The sequence below is a fragment of the Nilaparvata lugens genome, unplaced genomic scaffold, assembly GCF_014356525.2.
Source record: "Nilaparvata lugens isolate BPH unplaced genomic scaffold, ASM1435652v1 scaffold2656, whole genome shotgun sequence".
NCBI classification, from domain to species: Eukaryota; Metazoa; Arthropoda; class Insecta; order Hemiptera; family Delphacidae; genus Nilaparvata; species Nilaparvata lugens.
In genome coordinates, this window is record NW_024090330.1 from 1 (window position 1) to 27,512 (window position 27,512).

At 35.6% G+C, this 27,512-nt stretch overlaps 2 protein-coding genes across 2 annotated transcripts; both read right to left on the bottom strand.

Annotated features, from left to right (window-relative positions):
• Window positions 1-1,861: 1,861 nt before the first annotated feature.
• Window positions 1,862-13,977, bottom strand: LOC120355541. Its single transcript, XM_039444067.1, has 3 exons — window positions 13,869-13,977; window positions 12,361-12,528; window positions 1,862-2,330 (listed from the first exon to the last, which is right to left on the bottom strand). The coding sequence occupies exons 1-3, from the start codon at window positions 13,887-13,889 to the stop codon at window positions 2,118-2,120; spliced, it is 402 nt and encodes a 133-aa protein (XP_039300001.1). The 5' UTR covers window positions 13,890-13,977; the 3' UTR covers window positions 1,862-2,117.
• A 3,514-nt stretch (window positions 13,978-17,491) lies between these two features.
• Window positions 17,492-18,205, bottom strand: LOC120355540. The gene has a single exon (XM_039444064.1). The coding sequence runs from the start codon at window positions 18,203-18,205 to the stop codon at window positions 17,492-17,494; it is 714 nt and encodes a 237-aa protein (XP_039299998.1).
• Between the last annotated feature and the right edge of the window lie 9,307 nt (window positions 18,206-27,512).

Sequence of the window (27,512 nt, forward strand, 5' to 3'; positions counted from 1 at the left end):
CTTGTGTATCTTCTCGGATGCAAAACGTTGCTTTTGAGATGATACAAAAGAGCATCTGTTGCTTATGGAAGATACATTAAAGCTCCTTGTGTATCTTTTCGGAAGCAGCTCATTGCTTTTGAGAAGATACAAAAGAGTATCTGTTGCTTATGGAAAGATACATTAAATCTCCATGTGTATCTTTTCGGATGCAGCACGTTGCTTTTGAGAAGATACAAAAGAGTATCTGTTGCTTATGGAAAGATACATTAAATCTCCTTGTGTATCTTTTCGGATGCAGTACGTTGCTTTTGAGAAGATACAGAAGATCATCTGTTGCTTATGGAAAGATACATTACATTATAGTGAGGTCCACGTTATAATGACAGTATTTGTTCAACTTTGGTTTTGCTATCCTTGTCTATCATTCGACAAAGCCGGTGGTTCTATCCTTTCCTAGGTTCACAACGATGCCAATTATGTTTTTGACAGTGTAGAAATATAATTAATTAATGCAGAGAATCGGCATCGCTATTCTCCTATCTTTATCCACTGCCATTATAAAATGGACCTCACTATAGATCTCTTTGTGTATCTTCTCGGATGCAAAACGTTGCTTTTGAGATGATACAAAAGAGCATCTGTTGCTTATGGAAAGATACATTGAATCTCCTTGTGTATCTTTTCGGATGCAGCACGTTGCTTTTGAGAAGATACAGAAGATCATCTGTTGCTTATGGAAAGATACATTACATTATAGTGAGGTCCACGTTATAATGACAGTATTTGTTCAACTTTGGTTTTGCTATCCTTGTCTATCATTCGACAAAGCCGGTGGTTCTATCCTTTCCTAGGTTCACAACGATGCCAATTATGTTTTTGACAGTGTAGAAATATAATTAATTAATGCAGAGAATCGGCATCGCTATTCTCCTATCTTTATCCACTGCCATTATAAAATGGACCTCACTATAGATCTCTTTGTGTATCTTCTCGGATGCAAAACGTTGCTTTTGAGATGATACAAAAGAGCATCTGTTGCTTATGGAAAGATACATTAAAGCTCCATGTGTATCTTTTCGGATACAGCTCGTTGCTTTTGAGATGATACAAAAGAGCATCTGTTGCTTATGGAAAGATACATTGAATCTCCTTGTGTATCTTTTCGGATGCAGCACGTTGCTTTTGAGAAGATACAAAAGAGCATCTGTTGCTTATGGAAAGATACATTAGAACTCTTTGTGTATCTTCTCGGATGCAAAACGTTGTTTTTGAGATGATACAAAAGAGAATCTGTTGCTTATGGAAAGATACATTAAAGCTCCTTGTGTATCTTTTCGGAAGCAGCTCATTGCTTTTGAGAAGATACAAAAGAGCATCTGTTGCTTATTGAAAGATACATTAAATATCCTTGTGTATCTTCTCGGATGCAAAACGTTGCTTTTGAGACGCTACAAAAGAGCATCTGTTGCTTATGGAAAGATACATACATTAAAGCTCCATGTGTATCTTTCCGGGTGCAGTACGTTGCTTTTGAGAAGATACAAAAGTGCATTTGTTGCTTATGGAAAGATACATTTTCAAAAATGTTCAATGTTTTTAAACTTTCAAACGGGTAGTATTGTAATGTAGTGAGACTCCGCCGATAGACAAAGCTACAAGACCCGGACTATACTATACTCTGTCCAAATTGGCATGAGCTCTGAATGATTAGGCCTACCCTCCTACTACTCACACACACACACAAACGCAGTCTCCTTTTGTGTGTGTGAGTAAAGGGACGAAAGGTACGGTCTGTCTACCTGTATACTACGTAGTATACATAAAATATCAATGGCGCAGGTGGGCCTGGCGTGTGTGCCTGCGCGTGGGGGAGCAAGGGTCGGCTTAATCTTTCAGCGCTCATGGCAGTCTGGACAGAGTATAGTCACTTTGTCACAGAGCAAATTTGTTTGGGACAGTGGAAGAGACTAATATGCAGTCTATAGTTTCGAGAACACTACCTTATTGGCTACAACATTGGTTTATGGAATTTATTATGAATAGAAAATATCTCTTAGTATTTGAAGAAAGATTCAAGGTGCCATGTGGTGGAACGGGTTAGCTCCAAGGGGAGATGTTGAGGCCAACTATTATTATTATTGAAATTGAATTAATTCGACCGGAATTATTGGAAGAGAAAATACAACTAGTGTTTCAAAGATAGAATTTATAAGTATTGCCAACCCAACAGTCAAATCCAAATGTTTGCCAGGAACTTTGTTGAGGCTGACTTTGTGCAGGATATCAGACAAACACCGATTGAACAGTGACAGTGACTCCCAGCTCACTCTATCCATCCAACTCACCCACTGCGAGAGAATATAAATAAATAATTGGAGAAATCTTAAATATAAACAGGGTGGCCACCCATTTTAAAATAAAAAAATCATGAGTAATTCCCGGTTTTCCAGAGTAAAATTTCAAATTTTTGCGGTAAATGAGGAACAAGATACATTCGTAAAAATTTATTATGAAAATCCTCAGTTTGATCTTCCATAACGAATTGCGAATAGAGCATTTAAATTTCCAAATATCTTAATAATTTTTGACATTCGTCTATTTTTGTGAGGAATTTGTACGTTCTTTCAACTACTCACGTGTGTGGAGTGCTCTCGGACAGGGTCCATTTCAACACTCGGTTAGTATGTAGTTGGAAAAACGAAAAATTCCTCACAAAAATAGACTACAGTGTCAACGTTATCAATACATTTGAACATTTATTATGTATTCTGATTCATACTTTCACAAAAGAAAGCCATAGCCGATTCCGGCTGTTGGAGACACTCCAAACCTTGATAGAAGTCTCATTCCGGAGAGAATGGAGCCATCAAAATACTCAATTCTTAACATGACTAAAAATATGATCATTTTAAAACAAACAATAAGCGAGCGCTAATTTTTTACTTTCCTTGCCCTACTACCATAGGTAAGGAAAGTATTGCTTTCCAAAAAAATTAAGATACCCCAATTTCAAGTTTTCTATACATTTCAAGGTCCCCTGAGTCCAAAAACATGATTTTTGGGTGTTAGTCTGTGTGTGTGTGTGTGTGTGTGTGTGTGTGTGTGTGTGTGTGTGTGTGTGTGTGTGTCTGTGAACACGATAACTCTATTCCTAATTAACCGATTGATTTGAAATTTTAAACTAAAGGTCCTTATACCATGAGGACCCAACAATAAGAAATTCAATATGGCGGAAAAATGGCGGAAAAAAGGCGGATAATTACTAAAAACCCATGTTTTTCACAGTTTTCTCGAAAACAGCTCTAACGATTTTCTTCAAATTTATACCATGAATAACTATTTATAAGCACTATCAACTGACATGAGTCTCATTTCTTGGAAAATTGCAGGAGCTCCGTAATATTCTTGAGAAAAATGGCGGATAGTTACTAAAAAACCATGTTTTTCACGATTTTCTCAAAAATGACTTGACCGATTTATTTCAAATTCATACCCTGTATAGTTATTTATCAGCTCTATCAGCTGGTACGAGTCTATTTCCTGGGAAACTAATGGGGTCCACCCCATCCTTGAGAAATGGACTTTGTAAACTGACATGAGTCTTTTGTCCTTCTCGTGCATGAGGTAGGTAGGTAGAGCAGTTTATGAAAAGAACACATAGTTGAGATATTTCATCTGTAGAACAGCTGTTTTGACGACTTTTAAAAAATCATCGAATTTCACAATTTACACAAAGGAAAAAGTACTCTGAAAACAATTATATTTGAACTTATACAGTAGTCTGATTGTAGTTTCAAATATGTTGCCGCCACGGTTGATACTCTAGAAAGAGAGAGCACAATTTTACCACTCTTACCGAAGTTGAAATGGAAGGAAGCGTGGAAGAATGAATATATATCTAAACTCACCAATGCTTGTAGAGAAATAAATGGTCTTCCCGAGAGTAGTGAGGAGACTTATGAAGTATTAAATAATCTTGTATATAGAGCTGTAAATTATGTGCCCCAACCTGATAGAAAGAGAGAAGGATGGAGAGAAAAGTGGTTCGACAAAGAGTGTGCGGTTATGAGAAAGCGAGTGTTCAGCCTATTGAATGTGTTTAGAAAATCAAATTCGGAGCAGGTGAGAGAAAATTATATGAAGGTAGTAAAGGAATACAAACTGCTATGTAAGAGTAAAAGGCAAGCGTATTACAGCGATATAAAAGAACAATTCAGAAGAGTCAAGGATTCCAGTGATTTTTGGGCTCTGATAAAGAAATTCAAGTGTAGAGAGTTCAAGATTTCGGGAACTGTGAGTGCTGAGGATTGGGTTGAACACTTCAGACGAGTGTTTGGATCAGTTTGCGGGGTAGTCACATATTATGCGGCGAGGAATGTTGAAGATCAAACTTTTGACAAAGACATAGATATGAATGAATTGGAAAGTGCCTTCAAGACAATGCGCAACAATAAGGCTCCAGGTGATAACAGAGTTCCTGCTGAGTTTTACAAGAATGCGTCAAAAAATTACAAAGAGATTATTTTGACTTTTTCCAATGCCATCGTCAGAGGTGGACAGATACCAACAGGGTTTCCACGTTCAATTATATTTCCATTGCATAAAAAATGTGATACTAATGAAGTGAATAATTATAGAGCCATATCTTTTATAAATGCTGTCGCTAAAGTATTTTCATTTATTTTACTGAGAAGGTTGCAGTTGTGGGAGGAAAGAGAAAAGATTATTAAAGAGAATCAGTGTGGCTTTCGGAGAGGTTATTCGGCTACTGATAATATTTTTGTTCTATTCAATATAGTAATGAAAACGTTGAATAGACCTACAAAGAAGTTGTACTGTTTCTTTTTGGGCTACGATAGTGTGGACAGAGAGGCTTTATTTTTTAAACTGAGTGAATTGGGAGTGTCGACTAAATTTATTGCGATGTTGAGGAGTCTATATAGAAATACGAAGTCTCCTGTATGGCATGGCGTGGAGGGTAACTTAACAGAATACTTTGAAACCAGAAATGGATTAAAACAGGGATGCGTATTCTCCCCGTTGCTATTCACACTATTTTTGAATGATTTGAGTGATGTTATTGGTGGAGGTATATTATGTTGGGCAGAGGCTGATAAATTCGCTGTTATATTCTGATGACGTGGTATTGTTGTCTGAGAATCCTCGACATCTGCAGTCAATGATAAATAAGTTAAAGGGATATTGCATAAGGTGGAATCTCACAGTGAACATGGCTAAATCCAAGATTGTAGTTTTCAGAAGAGGAGGACGATTGGGAGAAAGAGAGAAGTGGTACTATGGAAATGAAGTTATTGAAACAGTGAATGAGTACAGATACCTGCGAGTTGTTTTTTCATCAAGACTTGCCCTAACCGCACATTTTAAATGTAAGATAACAGCTGCCAGATTTGGGATTAATAGTGTATGGCGAAGACTCATTTTGAATGATGAAGCACCTCTGTCAATGAAATGAGGAATTTTTGATTCGATAAGTAAAGCAGTTGTAACATATGCAGCACAGGTATTGGGATATGCGGAGAGAGAAGAACTAGAAAAATTTCTGAGGTTGTTTGTCAAGAAAATATTTGGACTACCGTGTAATACGCCAAATTATATAGTATACTTAGTGACAGGAAAGGAAATTTTGTGGTTGTATACTTTGAGCGTTCATATAAAATATGTATTGAATAAATACATATAAATTATAAATTATAATCTTTCATAGTTGATCAACTGTCCTCTGCCGCTAGGAGAGCAACCTTGATTTTCATTTGTAAATTATTTCATTATTAAAATTATAAGTTTTGTCAATTATAAAATATGTTGAAATGGTGCATTGTATCACACCATCAGAGCACAAATCTAGTAATAATTCTGTCGATGTTAAACTATTGTCAAACTATAAACCTTACTTCTTCATTAGCATTAAATTCACTGTCATAGCACATTCTATATTATATTTAAAATTCAGTAATTCGTCTTCTGAGTTCGATTATTTCTTAAGCCTTTCATACATTGTGCCTGCCACGTTATATCCTGTTCAGTACATTTTCCAAATATTTTCAGGTCTTAGAACCATATCTTATATTTCAGAATTTATTAGAGGCGCAGTCCTGCAAATTATATCAATCAGAGTTTTTGCTCGACCTGTCTGGTTTTATATAATTACGATTACAAGACAGGTAATAGTATTGAGGTCGCCGTACTCAGTGTTTAGCAGCTGCTACACTGCAACTTCAATTTCCAGAAATATTAATACAATCTATCTGAAATGAATATTAAGGGTGTGATAGTGTTTATGTCTCCTGCGATTCTGACGGTTGAACCAGATCTTGTATGGACTCTTTCAGTCTGGTGTTCATAACGCATTAATTCACACATTTTCTGGTTCATAACCTCAACACCGAGAACGCAATACAAGATTTGTTATAAGTGTGACGTCACAACCTGGGCATTGGCTGTTACATGTTATACCAATACCTACTATTACTTCATAGTAGGTAATAGTAATAGTAGGTATTGGTTATACTCAACCCCATTCTGAAAAGTATGAAACAATTGCCCTAACCTGTCTTGCTATTACACACAAAAAGTAACTTCGATAATCTAAATAATACATAAGCGCTGCCTGCAAAACCGGAGTTTGAGTACTGGCGGCAAAAGTATCAATATAAATGTTCAATACAAAAACTCCAAAATTAAAATGAATGATGTTTCACTTTATATTCATACTTTGTCAACATGATATTAATCAGTAACTATCTATAATATATATTCTCATGTATTTTTGCAGTCATCCATTCTTATAAATAGGCTACATTATTTTAATTTTTATGTGAATAATATTTACAACAGTTTCGCATCACAATATTTTATTGTAATTAGTAATTAGTCATGTTCGTTTAATATTATGTTATCCTTTGCTATTTTTTATTTTGTTAGATTTTTCGCTCACTTCCAATCTCTTAGTGAATGGATGCACATTCGATAATTCCATTGAGTGTTTGATGTAATCTAAAGTAATAAAATCTTCAGCTTGGCATTCAAGTCATTGATCGGCTCTGAACAGGATATAACGTGGCAGGCACAATGTATGAAAGGCTTAAGAAATAATCGAACTCAGAAGACGAATTACTGAATTTTAAATATAATATAGAATGTGCTATGACAGTGAGATTTAATGCTAATGAAGAAGTAAGGTTTATAGTTGACAATAGTTTAACATCGACAGAATTATTACTAGATTTGTGCTCTGATGGTGTGATACAATGCACCATTTCAACATATTTTATAATTGACAAAACTTATAATTTAATAATGAAATAATTTACAAATGAAAATCAAGGTTGCTCTCCTAGCGGCAGAGGACAGTTGATCAACTATGAAAGATTATAATTTATAATTTATATGTATTTATTCAATACATATTTTATATGAACGCTCAAAGTATACAACCACAAAATTTCCTTTCCTGTCACTAAGTATACTATATAATTTGGCGTATTACACGGTAGTCCAAATATTTTCTTGACAAACAACCTCAGAAATTTTTCTAGTTCTTCTCTCTCCACATATCCCAATACCTGTGCTGCATATGTTACAACTGCTTTACTTATCGAATCAAAAATTCCTCATTTCATTGACAGAGGTGCTCATCATTCAAAATGAGTCTTCGCCATACACTATTAATCCAAATCTGGCAGCTGTTATCTTACATTTAAAATGTGCGGTTAGGGCAAGTCTTGATGAAAAAACAACTCGCAGGTATCTGTACTCATTCACTGTTTCAATAACTTCATTTCCATAGTACCACTTCTCTCTTTCTCCAATCGTCCTCCTCTTCTGAAAACTACAATCTTGGATTTAGCCATGTTCACTGTGAGATTCCACCTTATGCAATATCCCTTAACTTATTTATCATTGACTGCAGATGTCGAGGATTCTCAGACAACAATACCACGTCATCAGAATATAACAGCGAATTTATCAGCCTCTGCCCAACATAATATACCTCCACCAATAACATCACTCAAATCATTCAAAAATAGTGTGAATAGCAACGGGGAGAATACGCATCCCTGTTTTAATCCATTTCTGGTTTCAAAGTATTCTGTTAAGTTACCCTCCACGCCATGCCATACAGGAGACTTCGTATTTCTATATAGACTCCTCAACATCGCAATAATTTAGTCGACACTCCCAATTCACTCAGTTAAAAAAATAAAGCCTCTCTGTCCACACTATCGTAGCCCAAAAAGAAACAGTACAACTTCTTGTAGGTCTATTCAACGTTTTCATTACTATATTGAATAGAACAAAATATTATCAGTAGCCGAATAACCTCTCCGAAAGCCACACTGATTCTCTTAATAATCTTTTCTCTTTCCTCCCACAACTGCAACCTTCTCAGTAAAATAAATGAAAATACTTTAGCGACAGCATTTATAAAAGATATGGCTCTATAATTATTCACTTCATTAGTATCACATTTTTATGCAATGGAAATATAATTGAACGTGGAACCCTGTTGGTATCTGTCCACCTCTGACGATGGCATTGGAAAAAGTCAAAATAATCTCTTTGTAATTTTTTGACGCATTCTTGTAAAACTCAGCAGGAACTCTGTTATCACCTGGAGCCTTATTGTTGCGCATTGTCTTGAAGGCACTTTCCAATTCATTCATATCTATGTCTTGTCAAAAGTTTGATCTTCAACATTCCTCGCCGCATAATATGTGACTACCCCGCAAACTGATCCAAACACTCGTCTGAAGTGTTCAACCCAATCCTCAGCACTCACAGTTCCCGAAATCTTGAACTCTCTACACTTGAATTTCTTTATCAGAGCCCAAAAATCACTGGAATCCTTGACTCTTTTGAATTGTTCTTTTATATCGCTGTAATACGCTTGTCTTTTACTCTTACATAGCAGTTTGTATTCCTTTACTACCTTCATATAATTTTCTCTCACCTGCTCCGAATTTGATTTTCTAAACACATTCAATAGGCTGAACACTCGCTTTCTCATAACCGCACACTCTTTGTAGAACCACTTTTCTCTCCATCCTTCTCTCTTTCTATCAGGTTGGGGACATAATTACAGCTCTATATACAAGATTATTTAATACTTCATAAGTCTCCTCACTACTCTCGGGAAGACCATTTATTTCTTACAAGCATTGGTGAGTTAGATATATATTCATTCTTCCTCGCTTCCTTCCATTTCAACTTCGGTAAGAGTGGTAAAATTGTGCTCTCTCTTTCTAGAGTATCAACCGTGATTAGCGTAGCTTCAATTGGGAATGATCAGATAAAAATTCTGGCACAATAGAAAATTTTCCAACTATTTGCGCTAATTCGACAGCCATGCAACATAGATCTATTACGGAAGCCCCTCTGCCTATAAAAGTAAAGTCTCCCCACCTATCTCCACTTATCCTTCTATTCATAATGATGAAATTAAAAACCTCACAGAACTCCAATATTTTCTTACCTTTCATATAATCACCTCATCCTTTGACTCTTGCTTATTACTCAGTGCATTTCCCAATTCTATTACATCTGTTAATTCCGACATGTCCTGTCCATTTCCTATTCTACCGTTAAAATCTCCAATTAAAATCATATTATTCCTATTATGCTCTTGCACTATCATAAACTCCCATAATGTATTGAATTCTCTCTCCCATTCCATGTCTCCTCCACCACTCAGGTAAATTGGAACTATATAATATTCATCCCGTTGTCCTGCATTCATGTGAATAACTTTCCTCTCAAGCGCATCGATTACCTTACAAAAACTCTCTATTCTTTTACTAATTTCTATTAACTTCCTCCCTTTGCTCTACCTCAGTTGATTCTCCAACTGCGAATTCCCAGTATAAATTGTAATCTGGAAAACAGTTTTCAAAATACAATTGCTTTCCTCTTTCAACAAACGTCTCCAATAGAAAAAAACATCATAATTACAAATAAAATTATATACTTGAACAATCTTACCACTTAATCCAGCCACATTGTACGCTACTATACTCAACTGACCCTTCTCACACGGACTGACGGCGTTATCTCAGCGGTTGCGGTCTTCGTCCTCGCCGCCTCGCTCCTCCTCATCACACATGCTCCCGCTCACGGCCCGCATCACACTCTCATCGAACATGCTCCGATCTTCTGCAGCCCATCCTCTCCCTCCGAGACCAGTCCATTCTCTCATCCAGCGTGAAAACCCGACTATTCACGATTAAACGATCCACTTCAACCGATACTCTCCTCTCACTCCCGGAACTTGTTTCTTCAACTCGCCAAGCACCCGGAAAAGCTTTGATCGTCGTTTTCTTGTGTCGAAAGCAAAGTCTTTATGAATCACAAACTGTGTACCTTCAGCTTCCTACTGTTTCTCGTGATGAAATGGATGTCCTGATCGTCCGGAAAATGCGCAATGATTGGCCCGTTATCTATTTTCTTGCCCAATGCATGTGCTCGATTAACCCAGGTACCTGCTCGTGCCCCCAAATGACTCACACAAAAGTCTTTGACAGTTCTCACATAATCCACTGTTGCACATTCATATTTCAGCCCGCGAAAAATTATATTGTTCCTTCTCGATTTATTTTCAAAATTTTCCATCTTCCTGATTATGAGATTATTCTGAATTTTTTGAGCAACAATTGATTTCTTAACTGTTAATTCTCGACAGAGAGTTTATTCACTTTTTCAATTAGACCATTTAAATCCACCTTTGTAGCTAGCAGCGCGAGTTTTTCATCCATAGCCTTACTAAACCGCTTTTCAAAACGGTCAAATAGTGATTCAATAAAGTCTGAGTTCACATTACCGGAAGCTTTAACACTTGGTCTGGAGCACGCTTTTTCTGTTCCATCTCTTCGAGCTCAGGCGAACTTTTAGCACGAGGACTCTTCTTAGCACTATCGTCCGGTGAAAAGTATTGTTAGATACTGTTCTTATTCATTCAGCTTCGAATATTTCGATTCACTTGAGAACAATTTCACAAATAAAAAACAAATTGATAATTCAATTTATTACGAAAGAACTTTTAGCTCTAGGTCTCTTTTAGCACTACCGTCTGGTGGATACTGTTTTTATTAATTTAAACTTTGAATATTTCGATTCACTTGAAAACAATTTCACAAATAAATAACAAATTGATAATTCAATTTATTACGAAAGAACGTTTTAGGTTAAACATGCACTAAATGAACCGATTAAGCACGACCCGTCCGGAAACTTGAGATAAGAGAGCAAAACAATTCTGCGACCGCTCCGTTCAACAGCTCACTATCAACTCCTAATTTGAGAACATACGATTTGAAATCGAAAAGTTGTCAGTTGTAATTGGGGAATGATTTTAAGAAACCAATACTTTTATTTTCCATAACTGTACTCATAAAAATAATATGATAATATATTTCATATTCAAATGAAACGTTTAGTTTTTAAATAAAAAATATTTGTGGACCCCAAAATCCATTGGAGAGTTACCGAATTGCTTGATCAAGAGATTCAATTGATTGATGATAAAGTTCAATTGCGCCGTGAACATAGAGAATTTGATCTTCATCAAGTTCAAATGTTTGGAGACAAAAGTCGTGTTGCCAATACATACATAGAAATGTTTCTCATTAATCATTCGTGAACAGTACAGGGGAAATAATTAATTTCACAATTGAAAATAATAATTTCACACATACAAAGCCTATGGAATGCTGTGTACGTAGTACAGTATCCTTTCCTGCTCAAATCAAACCTGTACTGTAGGCTACAGAAGAGTCACGACATGTCAATTGGAAAATTTTCTCATTTTCAAATGTCTGCTCATGATATGATATCTTCTCATTTACATTTGACGATTTCTCAAATACAATTCACTACTCTCAATTACATGTGTGATGACTTCCTAAATACAATTGACTATTCTCATTTAGGCTACATCTGACATTCTCTCAATTACAAGTGACTATTCTCAAATACAATTGATACTTTATACTTTATACACACACACACACACACACACACACACACACACCACACACACACACACACACACACACACACAACACACACACACACATATATATATATATATATATATATATATATAATATATATATATATTATATATATATATATATATATATATATATACAGACCAATACCCAAAAACCACTTTTTTGGACTCAGGGGACCTTGAAACGTATAGAAATTTAGAAATTGGGGTACCTCAATTCTTTTGGAAAGCAATACTTAGATTGAAAGCAATACGGAGATTATGATCCCGCACTCGGTATATCATTTCAATGGCAAAAGGAAAAAAAATTCTTCCCTTAAAACAGTAAAGAAGTAGAATTAGAATTTACTGACGATGTCAACATGAGGAGCGCGGTTCCCGGCAGGGGTTTCGATGGCCAGTTTGGTAATAGACGACAAGCAGCAGTACAAATCGGTGACAACTTGAAGAGCAACAGTGTTGTGCTCCATTTGACTCAGACCGTTCACTGCCGATTCCACACAACTTGCTATATCGTTCGCCTGCAATTACGAAAATCTTCAAACAAATGTTGTTTATATGAAACAGTCCACCTTCTATTTATTTATTACATCAATAGAAAAAAATACAACATATAAAAATAATAATAATAATAATAATAATAATAATAATAATAATAATAATAATTTCTCTGATTGCCAATGAATTGCAACCAGAGGAGTTTATTGACAAAACATATACATAGTTGTTATATTGTTATATTAAACATACAAGATTGCTAATACTAAACTTAGTTCTAATTATGATATCCCACTATAATAATATGTGTCGGGGTGATCATAATATTCTTTTCTAAAACAATAGTTTAAGTGATCTAATAAGCGAGTTATGGGTTGTTGAAAGTACTAACTCCGTTTTCTTTCCAGATCATAAACGGTTTCGAATTTTCATTGGAGTTTTTTTTAATACATTCAGTATACCATTGGCTTTGTTCTAATATGCGTTTTTTTGCGATTCATGCCAAAAAAGCAAGTTATCGAATTTACCAAAAATGTTACTTTTTCATTTATGAACAATATGGGAAATAAAATGTTTCAGTTTGGAAAGATACATTTTTTGAATTTTTAAGAGAAGTTCTGTTAATATAGTCGAAACCGTTTATGATCTGGAAAGAAAACGGAGTTAGCACTTTCAACAACCCATAACTCGCTTATTAGACCACTTGAAAATTTCAGTTGCCACTTTTTCCCACTCTTATGATCTTAACAATTATATTGGAAAAGATTATCCAATTTAAAAAAAGTGTACCAAACAGCATTAAGCTGCGTTTACACCAAAGTTAATAACAAAATGTTTATTTTTCCGTCCTTAGAGATTCTATTAGATTGAACATAACTTATCATACACATGATGTGAATACGTGTTTGTCAGGTTCCGTTCAATCTAATAGAATCTCTAAGGACGGAAAAATAAACATTTCGTTAATACCTTTGGTGTAAACGCAGCTTTACTCAGGTTTACTCTAAATTAATACGAAAGAAATGAGTAAATAACAATAAAAAACCATTGTAAATAGAAATTACAACAAAATAGACTACCTGAAATAAGTAGGTAGTTAACCTACTTCAAGGAAAAGGAAAGAAATTCAAAATAAAAATATTATAGTCTGCGAAATTGATTGTAAAGCATCTAGAATTATTTAAGATTACATTTTTCACTTAACAATGGCCGTTTGATATTGATTGTCATCTTAGGTCCATATATGGGCTAAGATGAAGTTAGTTAACACATCACTATCTGCCGCTAATGAGATTACACAAAAATAAAAAATAATTGAAGAGCCGATTTTTGTAGAACGTAAAAAGTATAATGAAAAATTTACCGTTAGGTTTGTAGTGGGCATCACAGTATTTCTGAAAACCCGATGCACTGTTCTATTCCTGGAGCCCTCGGCACCTGTAACAATTTTTGATACAATTTTATTTTACTATAATTGAAGGATAATAGGATAATGAGAGTTCAATAATCTATATAATAAAAGCGAAATAGAGTTCAATAATAAAAGAGAAATGGCACTGACTGACTGACTGACTGACTCACTCACTCACTCGCAGAACTAAAAATCTACCAGACCAAAAACGTTCAAATTTGGTAGGTATGTTTAGTTGGCCCTTTAGAGGCGCACTAAGAACGGATTTGGAAAAATTCCAAAGATACGCCCAAATCTGCGTTTTCCCAGCGTTTTTTAGCGTTTTCTCAGCTTTATCGAGAACAAATGAACAGAAAATGTTCAAATTTAGTACAGAAGCTCAGCTAGGGTGTAATAATGTTGTGTAAGAGGGAATTTGCAATAACGTCAAGGATACGCCCAAAATTAGCGTTTTTCCAGCTTGTTTTTGCTTTTTCTCAGATTTATCTAGAACAGAAATGAACAGAAATTGCTCAAATTTAGTACAGAAGCTAAGCTAGGGTATAATAATGTTGTGTTATAAGGAATTTGAAATTATTTCCAAAGATACGCCCAAAATTAGAGTTTTTTTTTGAGTTTTCTCAGTTCTTTCATCAAGTAATAGACAGGAAATGTTCAAATTCGGTACAAAGTACCGGGTCTAAAAATTTTGTGATGAGGTGACTTTGATATTTCATCAGAGATACGCCCAAAATCAGCGTTTTTCTCAGCTTTTCTGCGTTTTCTCAGTACTTTGACTTTCTGAAGGAATGAAGCATGCTCAAATGAAAAATGCAGGCGAGCGAAGCGAGCCCGCTGATCTCATTTTTGGACGATCTAGTCGGGGGTCCAGGGGGACTAGCCCCCTGGCTAGACAGATATGGCGAGCGAAGCGAGCCTGACGGCTAGTATACTATATAATCATTATAGATAAAAATCAACACAGTTCAATTCACATATCGAAACACAACTCAATTACATAAAGCCATAGAGAAATAATAGCATAAGAAGATATATCCCATGGTATATGGGTCGTTCATGTTCCAAATTTGAAGCCGATTTTTTGTTAACTCAAGCCGATTACTTGTTTTTTGTCAACTGAAGCCGTTTATCGTCTATTATTACTGTTGTTTTTGGTGAGAGTGTAAGAACTGCACAATATGAGAGACTACCAGCGTCACATAGCTTCACCAAAAACAACTACTACGACTATCGGCTTGAGTTAACATTGAAATTAGTAACATAAACATCCTATACCACGGGATATCTCCTTATGCTATCTTTTCTCTCTGATCACCACACATTATACAGTATTAACACAATGTGATACAGTATCAGCTCAGCTTGATACTCAGCACCATAATTTGATACAACACTTTCAAACTTTGAAGTTTTGACTGATTGAATGATTACAAAAGTTCAACAGCTGAGTCATAATTTTGACACAGTCCACCACACATGAACTCGCTCACTCACTTCCATCACCAACAGATGAAGAAATAATTATCATCAGGAGTTTTTCCAAGGATGAATAATAATTATCTTTTTAATGCCCTTCAGCGAGTTTTCCCAGGGAGTAGACCTAGTGCAATCGAATCTTTATATTATAAACCTACTATGTTCTGAATTTCGTGAGAATCGTTAGAGCCGTTTTCGAGATCCGTGAAATTCAGACATATAAACATCTAAACATCCAAACATCTAAACATATAAACAGAAGTTGCTCGTTTAATAGTATAGGATATTGATGATGATGATGATGATAGAATATATTTCTATCAATAATACCTGTTTAGAAAATATTGATATGTAATATTGATAAGTTTGGAAAATAAGTAGTAAAATTCCAAAGTTAGTAGACAGAAGGTTGGTCACTCATTTATTGTATTTGAGTTGGCATGCAATTGGAGTGGGGGAACTGAGCCGTGACGTAGGCTGTAGTACAGAGTAGGAAAATATCGCGTTCTTGAAATCATAAGGTGACGTATAGTCAAATTATATAATACAAACATTTTCTGACATGCAAGCTTTAAGTTTCTGATTTACAATAATTATGAAAACATTTGAAAAATACAAGCATTTTGTCATTCTGTCTACTAATGTTGGTACAATGCAACTGAAGCATTCAAATGTCATGTGTTGATAGGTCAAATATATTTGTCATAATTCAAAAAAATCTACAAGCTAGTGAGCCAGAAATCCCCGGGCTGGAAAATTTGCTCACAATGCTGCTGATATTGTTATTATTTATTATTACTGTTTTGTTATCTGACACTGTATATTCCCGTTGTCTTGTTAACTCAAGTCGACTACTGTCTACTGTTTTATTGGGGTGAGAGTGTAAGAACGGCAAAGTATGAGAGACTACCAACGTCACATAGCTTCACGAGCCACTAGTACTATAGGCTTAAGATGCAACAAAAACGCCCTATACCATGGGATATCTTCTTAGGCCAATGTTATACAAGCGCTAATGCCGTGGAGTTGGCAACGCTGAACCAAGTTATACACAGCGTTATTGGCGCGTGTACTTTGAAAGAACCATTGCCCTGTTAATGCGACGCTAAAAACGCCGCGATATTAGGCCCATGTTAGGCTAAATGCTATCATTTTTCATCACCACACATGATGCCGTATCAATACAATCCCATAGTTTGTAGAATTTATTCAAAGTTTAGATGTATTGTATCAAATTATGGTGTTGTGTATCAAGTTGAGATGATAATACAATATCAACACAATATGATACAGTATCAGCTCAACTTGATACAAAACACCATAATTTGATACAATACATCCAAACTTTGAATGAATTCTACAAACCATGAGATATCTTCTTATGCTATCTTTTCGCTCTGGTATTACCACACATGATACAATATCAACACAATATGATACAGTATCAGCTCAACTTGATACACAACACCATAATTTGATACAATACATCCAAACTTTGAATGAATTCTACAAACCATGGGATATCTTCTTATGCTATCTTTTCGCTCTGGTATTACCACACATGATACAATATCAACCCAGTATGATACAGTATCAGCTCAACTTGATACACAACACCATAATTTGATACAATACATCCAAACTTTGAATGAATTCTACAAACCATGAGATATCTTCTTATGCAATCTTTTCGCTCTGGTATTACCACACATGATACAATATCAACCCAGTATGATACAGTATCAGCTCAACTTGATACACAACACCATAATTTGATACAATACATCCAAATTTTGAATGAATTCCAAAAAAGGTCTTCATTCTCGATAAATGTTTCAAATAGTAAAAACACATCATAGGTCTTAATGAATCGTATAAATTCAATATTGTTCAATTTGTTCATGATGCCAGCTACATTATATGCCACAATACTCAGGGTTGAATCACTATTATTACTAATTACTCTAGGCCTTGTTTTGTGTGTATTTGGATTGCAGTTGTTAATAATTATCGCCGACGTTATCGGCTGAGGGACGAAAAAACTGTGTTATTTCAGACTTTTGGCTTGATTGCGATGAATTAACTTTCCGTGACTGCCTCTATAGTGCATCTCCCTTCCTCTTTCTCTGGTTCGGCAACGATGGGTCGCCTATATTATCAGATTTCTCATTATCAGATTGCATATATTCACGTTTAACGTCCTCGTAGCTTACAATCTTCCCATCGATCTCCAAAGCATTCACTCTTACTTTAACATTGTGCTTATCTTTTAGTAGCTTTCGCGCCTCATTTAGTTCTCTGCGTTTCTCTCTCGTTTCCTTATCCAGGTCCCGAGCGACAAAAATTTTGGAATTCTTGAGCCTGCCGCAGTTGTCCAGAATACTGTACTTTTTAACTACAGAGACCAACGACAACATAATAGGACGAACTTTAGAATTAGTTTTCACGCCTAGCCTTTTAACAAAGTTTATATCATCTATTCTGAGTTCCACCTTTATTATTTCATTACATAAATCCCTGATTTTTTCCATGGCCTGTTCTCGCGTCTCGTTTTCAGACTCTTTAACTCCGTAGAATATTAGATTATTTTCTCTTTTAATACTCTCAATGGCAGTGTTATGCTTTCTTAGTTCTCGTTTGAGCTCCTCGTTTTCTCTGCCCAGCTCTTCAATTCTCCTATTTTGCTCGACTATGATTGATGAGAGATTGAGCGCACTTATCTCTTGCTCGATAATTTTCTCGGTACTGGCATTGATATCCTCTTTAAATTTCTCAAACATAGCTGTCAAAGTATCCATATCAGCTACAGCCATTTCAAATGAAATGGTATTGTGGGGATTTTAGCTAAGCAATATTGTACTGCAATCCAGCGAAAGATTTCCTTCATCAAATCCCAGTCTCATTTATCAAGAACTGTGTTTTTGTTTAGTTGAAAATGAATTTACTTTGCGATAGTTTGTTAAACAGATAGAACGAGATGTAAAGTTGAAAGAATTGTCGAAAAGCGTTCACAAGCAGCTATATTGAGAATTACTGATAAGAATGGAAAGTACGAAGTAAGAGAGAGCCGGCAAAGTTGACGAAAAAGAATCAACAGACTGGCACTACTGCGGGCTACGAAACTCGAGAGAAACAGTACATGAATTCAAGGAGATAAGAAGACCAGCGATAAGCTGGCCGGCGAATAAAATAAAACTGTTCAGAAATTTAACCTTGAATAATTTCAAACTCGCATTTTATACTCCTATTATAGTGTATAAATCAAAATTCGGGGGAGAAACAGTTTTTGGCTGTGCATATTAGTCCTTTCCCAATCATTTTAAAGAATCGTGTTTTGTTTATCAATCAATAAATAACGAGCAAAGCTCGGTGTCCCGATATTAGACAGTAGTCGACAGTAATCGGTTCCAGTTGATAAAAAATCGGCTTGAAATTCTGAACATAAACTACCTATACCATGGGATATCTTATTATAATATATTTTCTCTATGCTAATACCTAACTAGTGTGCAACGTTATCTGTTATACAACGTTATTTATCAGCCTGTAACGAAAACTTGATGCTGTGGAAACTTGAATGGCTCAACTTCCGATTTCTTCCAGTCTCTCAAGGACTGGTGAAAATAGGTACTTGACGAACTGATGTAGGCTACTCCCGTCGCATTGTTTTATTCCTCTTTAAATTTGTCTCTCTGGCGTCGGCAACTCATTCTATGCTATAGTGAGATTCGCTTTATAAAGTCAGTGGAAAAGATAGGACTACAGTGTTGCCGATTTTCAGTCACTAGTGCCTTCTATATTAGAAGGCTATGACTAAAGTCATTCCGGTATATCTGATTATTAATTGATGATTCTTGTAATAATAATCAATTATACATTTTCATCATTGAGAATACTTTGATGGTTCATCACGTTTCTTCACAGTCAATACCGATTTGGCAACAGTGTGCAGGTAGAAAAGGTTATCTGTGTTGTCTAATGACACACATGGATAACACCAATGGTTATAAGGTGTTGATTTCATAATGTGAGTCTCACTATACCATAGCAAGTGGAGCTGGACACACGTTCATTTCATTGCAGTCATTTATTTGACAAAATGTTTACAAACAAGACAATTTACCAATATTAATTCATAAAAAATAAGAAGCGTTCATTTTTGAAGTTTGAAGTACATTGGTCAGCCGTTCAATGAAACCGTTGAAAGGAGCGGCGGACGATTTGTCTGAAAAAACGCCTCGTGTATCCTTGCCCTAATTGAAATATTAGTCATTCTATTACACACGGTATACAGATCTTTTCCACTGGTCAGTGCTGTAACTAATGATACAGTTGTAATGTGTGACAAGCGCTCGGTACTCCCTTTGGACGGGTGACCGAATGTGCTGTCAACCTTGTTTCACTTGCAATCGATCTCATTGGATGCGTCTATTTGCAAGTGCACGTCAGAGCATGCATGAGCCGGGAAACAATATCTGGAAAGAGTCATTGAAACACGTTGTTACTTGTCTGTAGCTGCTCACACTCAACTCAACCCAACCAGTAAGTGCACGCGTTCAGCGTGAGTGTTCCTATTTCTCTTTCCAGATTTTGTTTCTCATCAGCAAGCTTGGTCATGCATAAAGAAGCGTGTAATTCCACTTATACATATCCAATGTGATCACACCCTTAAACTGTGACTCATTAATTTTCATCATCCTCTTAACTCTCTTATAACTGTCTTCATAAGACTAGTGTTTGCAGATGATGTAAAATTGTATAAATTAATAGAGTGTTGAAGATTGTGCTCAGTTACAACAGGATCTTCATCTATGGTGTCGTAGAAATAAACTCAAATTAAATATCTCAAAAATAAGTTTATGGTTTACACGAGACAGAGGAATTATGATCGTTACGCTTACTCATTAGCAGGCATCAATCTAGAGTATGTCAATAGCATTTGAGATCTTGGAGTGTTGATGGACTCGACTCTTGATTTTAAAGACCAATTTAATCACACTCTTAGCAGTGCTAATAGGCTACTTGGTTTTATACCTCGTAATTCAAAACCTTTTACTAGTTGTGATGTAAGTATAAAACTGTTTTATGCACTGGTCCGGAGTAAACTTGAGTATGCATCTATGGTGTGGGGACCTGCTAATGTAACTGATAGCTACGAAATTGAGAAGATTCAAAATAGATTTCTAAGACACCTTTTCATCAAGAAATTCAGTATCTTCTGTCCATTCAATTTTCCAACTAGTGAATTGAGACCTTATTTTATATCCGGTCATAGCAGGTGCGGAGATCATTAAATGCCCTATTGTTGTTATATAATATTTTAAATCATAACATTTATTTACCATATTTTATCAGCCGAATTAATTTCAGTGTACCATATGCAAGACCTAGAAGGAATATATTGTTCGAGATTCCCTTTGCTAGAACAAACCATCATTACAACTCATTTCTTTATAAAACCTTAGGACTAGTTTAATAGCTTGAATGAACACATTGATCCTTTTTCGAACTCATTCAATGAATATAAGAAACATTGTGAACTGAATCTATCATAAGACAAGACGCTCGTTTTTGAGATTAATTGTTTTGTAAACTCTGGCTGGAACTCTCCTAGTTTAAGACTTTTCTTTTTATGTTTACTTAGCTTTTTTTAGTTATTATTTCCTTTCCTGTAATATATTGTTCGAGATTCCCTTTGCTAGAACAAACCATCATTACAACTCATTTCTTTATAAAACCTTAGGACTAGCTTAATAGCTTGAATGAACACATTGATCCTTTTTCGAACTCATTCAATGAATATAAGAAACATTGTGAACTGAATCTATCATAAGACAAGACGCTTGTTTTTGAGATTAATTGTTTTGTAAACTCTGGCTGGAACTCTCTTTTCACATTTTTCTTTATATGAATGTAATTAATTTGATTATTTCAACTGTGTAAATGCTTTTTGCTTTCTTTTCTTTATTTACTATATTTCATAATGTATATAAGTTGAATTGTTGTTTCATTTAATTGTCTAAATGGCTCTTTATGGATCTCTGTGAGCCTTTGTATGTAAAGAAAATGAATAAATAAAAATAACAGTCTTCCTTATCAATCAATCAATCAATCAATAATCCTTTATTGTCATAAAACACAAAGTGTTGTAACAAACGTCAATATACAATAAAATTAAAAACAGTCAAAATATTTTTAAAATAATAATAATATAGTCAAAGTAGTAATTTTGTAAAAAAAAAAATTTACAACTAAATTGGTAAATAGCAATTAACAACAGCAATTGATAAATAGCAGGTATTAAAACGGGATCCAACACAAGTCACAACAAAGCTGTTACAGTTAAACAGATGAACACTGAAGCTATTCAAAAAATTCCCCAACAGAATAAAGACATCTTTCTGTAAGTAAGCCTTTTATGTGTGACTTGAATAGTGAGGTACTCAACAGTCTTACTTCAGGGGCAAGCTCATTGAATAGCTTAATGGACATGTTTCTCCAATTCCTATGGGTACTCGCATATTGGTGAGAATCAATTCTGAGATTTAACCTTCCTCTGGTATGATAATTATGTATGTCACCATTTCGACTATATTCATTAAGGTTTTTTTTCATGTACATCAGACAAGTAAAACATATAAAGATGGGAGAGTCAAGACGCCTAGTTTACGAAAGAGCGGCCTACATGTTGCTAGGGGTGGTGCCTGACAAATTATTCGAATGGCCTTCTTCTGGAGTCTGAAAAGTTTAATAGATGCCGAACAATTTCCCCAGAGCTGAATCCCATAGGCTAAATGGCTATGGATGAGAGCATAAAAGACACTCATTAAAACTTCATGATTAACTATGTGAGTTAATCTACGTAGGACAAACAAACCCTTACTTAGTTTACCAGCTGTATAATCAATGTGCTTTTTCCAATTTAAATTCGAGTCAAGCATGATACCCAGGAATTTGAGGGAATCTGTGCCAGTAAACCTAGGGTTGAAGCTAAACTGTAGGTCACAGGTTTTCAGGAGGTTGAGACACAAATTGTTTGAAGCACACCAATCCATTATATTTGATGTGCTCAATTCAACAACTGTGTCAACATTTTGTTTTCCCGTCCCATTCACCAATAAGCCCAGGTCATCGGCAAAAAGATAGGGTTGTGTTTGATCACAGCAGTTCCTTATCACACCTGACAAATCATTTATGTAAATGATAAACAACAGTGGACCAAGTATTGAACCCTGGGGGACACCATATCTAACCAGCTTACCACTTGAGAATTCGCCGTTTCCATAGACAAATTGCATTCTGCGACCCAAGTATGAACCAATTAGATCCACAGCTAACTTGTCAAGGCCATAAAAAGAAAGCTTTTCAGATAGAATATTATGCTTCACTGACTCAAAAGCTTTAGAAAAGTCAAATGCTCTGAGGTTCACAAGTCTCTTGTGCTCTAAGCTACTGATGACTCCCTCAATAAGATTCAAGACATTATCAGAAGTACTAAGATTTTTCCGAAAACCGTACTGATCTCGAGAAAGTAGACTGTTGTTTTCAAAGTAATTGACAAGCTGTTTATGAAGGAGCATTTCAAACAATTTTGATATTATTTCTATGATACAGATGGGTCTGTAGTTTTCAATGTTGGCCTTATTACCCTTCTTGAACACGGGTATCATTTTGACTCTCTTTAGTTTATCAGGAAAAATACCTGACGCTAGGCATATATTGAACAAATGGGTTAGGACTTCTGAGATATATGGAGCTGCTATTTTTAATATTGAGGAGTTGAGTCCATTGATATCTAAGCAATTGCTGGGGTTCATTTTATGAATTGTGTCAAAAACCTCCTCAACAGTGAATTCCTGAAAACTAAACTTCGTTTCTGGTTCAGGCGTTAATGATACATAGTGACTGAAGTCAAAACTACTCTTAGGGATATCTTTGCTTTGTAAAATTATTTTTTCCAAGAAAAACTTGTTTATTTCATCTACAGACAACTTGCAAGCATCGTCCAGAGATGAATTATTTGAACCAAGGTGCTTCTTTACTACTACCCAGGCTGATTTATTCTTGTTTTTACTCTCATTAATGAATTTACTATTGTAATTGAGTTTAGCCAGTTTGATTTTAGACCTGTAAGTCTTTCTAAGATTGTTATACTCTAACTTGACCGCTGTTGAGCCGAGAATGCTATATACATGAAACAGTTGTTCACATTTCACTTTCAAGTCCCTCAATTCATGTGTGTACCACTTACTCCTAGCACCCCTTAATGTACTTTTGAGGACTAGTGGATAAGCCGAGTTGACAGCCCACAAGAAAAGTTCATAGAACATGTCAACTTTCTCATCTAGGTCAATCAGTTTGTAAACAGCTATCCAGTTGATTGATTTCATACATGCTAAAAATATACTAGTCCTACTTGAGCTAATTTGTCTTAAAAAAATTGGACTATTGCGTGTCTTACTGACAAAGGATTTATTATCAATTTTTATTTTCAGGGTTAAAGCTAAGTGATCGGAAAATGCCGTATATAGAATTGCACTTTCCCATCGAGTATAATGGATATCTGTGACGATATTGTCTATGCAGGAACCTCCGGCTTCTAATCTGGCGGGTCTTGTCATCTGTCTTGTAGTGATGGTTAGATTGAAACTGGCCAACAAATTACAAAGATCATCTCTGAAGCTACTCTCCAAGTTAAAGTCTACATTGAAGTCTCCGCCTAATACAATACAACAGTCGAAGGCCGATAAATAAGTCAATATTCTATCCAAGGTGTCCAGGAATTCACAAAAAGTACTTAATAAAGCACTACATGGCCTGTAAATGGCAACAGCTATCAAGTTCAATGAAGGCAACTTAATCGCACAAGCCTCGCAAACCATTTCAACAGATAATTCTTTCACTCTGTGCATTTCCTTGAACTCTATTAAATCGTTTAAGAATAAAGCTGAACCACCATGAATTCTATTAGATCTACTGAAATAAGAACCTAATTTGAAATTATTTATATTTACATAATTCAAATCGTTATTTCTCAACCAGTGCTCCGTTATCATCATTATATGGATTTTATTATCATCTACAATAGTTTCAATATAATCAATTTTATTCCGCAACCCCTGAACATTCCACGACAGGAAACTCAACTCAGTGGAATGATTACCCCCTTTATTCCTGAAAGTACCAGAACGAGCAATACTACTATTATAATTACTATTTACCTTATGACTAGTGTGTACAAGTCGGCTGGCCGAAACAAGATCGTTGTCATTAGTTATTAGTTTAAATCATTTGTCTCAATATGAGAAATGTCATTGTCAATTGTTGCAATAGATGAATAAACAGAAGAAATTTCACTTGGATTCACATTGACATCAACACATGTGTGGGGAGCATCAGAGCAGCTTGGGTTTGGCGTAACAGGACAGGACTCCATGTGACGAAAGATAGGAGAATCCGGCGCTCTCGGGATGCCCGACTGTATTAACTGCATTTCATTTACTACAGTCACAGAACGATCACTCACAATCTGATTGTGAGTATTTTTCACATATTCGCTTATCGACCTTCCCAGCAGTCTCTTAGCTGAGATCCTGTAGTGCAGTCCATGTTTCGTGAAGTAATTACGCGTCAGCGTACTGCTAACACCACAGAATTTCATTGTCGATCTTCCCTCAAAGTTGACAAGTCGATTTTGAATAGCTGAGTTGGCGAAGCAAATGTCGTCATTCACGGACGGCAAATCGTAGCGGTAAGGAATGGCACACAACAGTATGTTAGTGTTTAAATCAGCAGCCTCAATCACATCAAGTCCCTGCATTACGGTGAGATGACCTGGCTCAAGTCTACCGAAATCATTCGTTCCCGCCATAACAATGACGCAGTCAGACCGGGTTAAGTCCTTAGTGAAACACAGACCTCTTTCAATGACGTGCTTCATCTTCGCACCTGGTTGACAATGAACAAATACATCACAATCATACAACCCATTCAGATACTTGTACATGTCGCGCCCCTGGCTATCCGACAAAATAACTACTTTCCTTTTTTTGCGAAAGATGGATTTGCCCGTATTTGGTGAACCGGCGGCAGATCTATGAACCTGAGCTGTGACCCTATAATTACGCCGTCCAGACTCCAATGGTGACGATAACGATTCATCGACATTAAGAGGCGAGAACCGATTTCCAGTGATCACAGGATCAGGAATTGATGCGTGAACCACTTTGGAATATGATCGAGGTGCAATGAAAGGGTCATCAGAATCGAGAGTGAGCCTAGCACCAAGGTTAATTTCGCCAGAATTAAATATTGATGAAATTCTTTTAGAATCAGACTCTAATAATTTAATTATCTCATCCTTTGATGTCATTTCCAAGTGTAACAACCGTAGTTCTTCCTCCATGTTCCTGATATTGAGTTTCAAGGCACAAATCTCACTTTCCGTCTGTTTCTCCATAGATAATGAGTCTTCGACTATTATAGCTCTAGTTTCTCTTTCCATCCTCAACTTTTCAATTAAAGACTCCTTCTCGAATTTGACATCATTTAGCAAATTAGTTAAATCAGAATTTTCTTTCAAAGAAGTGTCGTATTTATTCAAAAGAGATGTCATGATGGGAATAAAGTCAATAATAGCTTCACTGGTGTATTTATTGCTAATTACAACAAGAGCAGCATGCAAGTCAATAGCAATATCAATCACCTCCCTGTTAACAAGACCCTCTCTTAAACTCTCAATTTCGTCGTCCATTCCTTGAATAATATTATATCGGCCCGATCGGGTAAGTCTGTTTACTCTATTTAAAGACATTGTGGATGATAATGATGGAACTATTTAAAGGAAAAGGTCTTCAAGCTAAGAGAGCCGTCAAAGCAAGGATATAATTGGAAGCTCCTGAGAAAGAATGAGGAACAAGGAAGAGGAGAAATTATTGGAAGGAAAACAAACGAGACTATCGAAGAGAAAGTACGGAAGGTCAGTTGTGGAAAGAACTGTCAAAAACAGCTGATTGACAGCTGTCTTGGCTTCCCGCTTAAAAGTTTAACAATTTTTAGGTTATAGATAGTCTACCGGTAACTGGTGAGTCACCGAATGTTTATATCACAAACGACAGTCAAGTTTACGGTTATCAAGATAAATGATAAGACGAGTACTGAAGTGAGAATGACAATGAAAAACAATCCACTACAACTCTTCGTAAATTATTCAGTTCTAGGTTAGTTCATAAGAAATACGACACTAGTTAAAATAGATTGTTCTAGCACTAAACAAATCTTTTCACTTGATGAACTCACACTTCCAAATGGTTTGAATCACAAATCTCTGGAGAAATACTAGGTAATACTTTAATAATTAGATTTTTAAAAGGAGCTATTACAAACCGTACTAAACCGGCAGATTCAGGCCTGCCAACTTCCATTATGTGCTTGTAATATTGTGAGCTTATTAAGACTTATCAAATGCAACTGTAGGTTGTGAAATGTACTGTGTTGAATAAAACTATTATCTTATCTTATCTTCTTACCTATTAGCAATAGTCTGTGACACTTGAACACTTGAGGACATTGCTCTCACCAAAAAAAAATCTTTCACCAGTAAATTTTATTCCAATTAATAAATCTGGATAAAAATTTAGAATACATACGTTCACGATTTGAATTGATTTATCAATTTTTAAAGCGTTACTCAATCCTCCACAATTATTTGGTAGTTAGTAGCCATTACTCAAGCACAAGTCTGTGTCTGTGGTCATCACCCTCAGTAAAAACCTTATCCAATTGAATTCCATTAATCTAATCTAGATACATTTTTTCAAATAGTATTATTTTAAAGCGTTCACATTGTACATATGATCAATTACTAGCTTCATTGAAATCGGATAACTAATTTCACAGTACTTGAATGTATTCTTTTGTGTTATGTTGTAGGTGTGAAGAGAGAAGTTTGTTGTGGTGGGGGGAGGGGACACTGTCTTTGCAGCTTGGTATACTGATTGCTGTAATGGGATGACAGCTTACAAGTATGGTACTTGAGAGGTATAGTTACTTTGTCTCAATTTCACATTCTTGTTTTCATCACTAGCAACCTTATCTAAGGCTGGCCAGTAACTTGGTGCC

Coding starts and splice junctions, on each gene's coding strand:
- LOC120355540 (XM_039444064.1), bottom strand. CDS start 18,205: ATGGCTGTAGCTGATATGGATACTTTGACAGCTATGTTTGAGAAATTT.
- LOC120355541 (XM_039444067.1), bottom strand. CDS start 13,889: ATGCCCACTACAAACCTAACG. Junction 12,529..13,868: donor TGCCCACTACAAACCTAACG/GTAAATTTTTCA, acceptor TCGTAATTGCAG/GCGAACGATATAGCAAGTTG. Junction 2,331..12,360: donor GCGCTCCTCATGTTGACATC/GTCAGTAAATTC, acceptor ATTCTCTCGCAG/TGGGTGAGTTGGATGGATAG.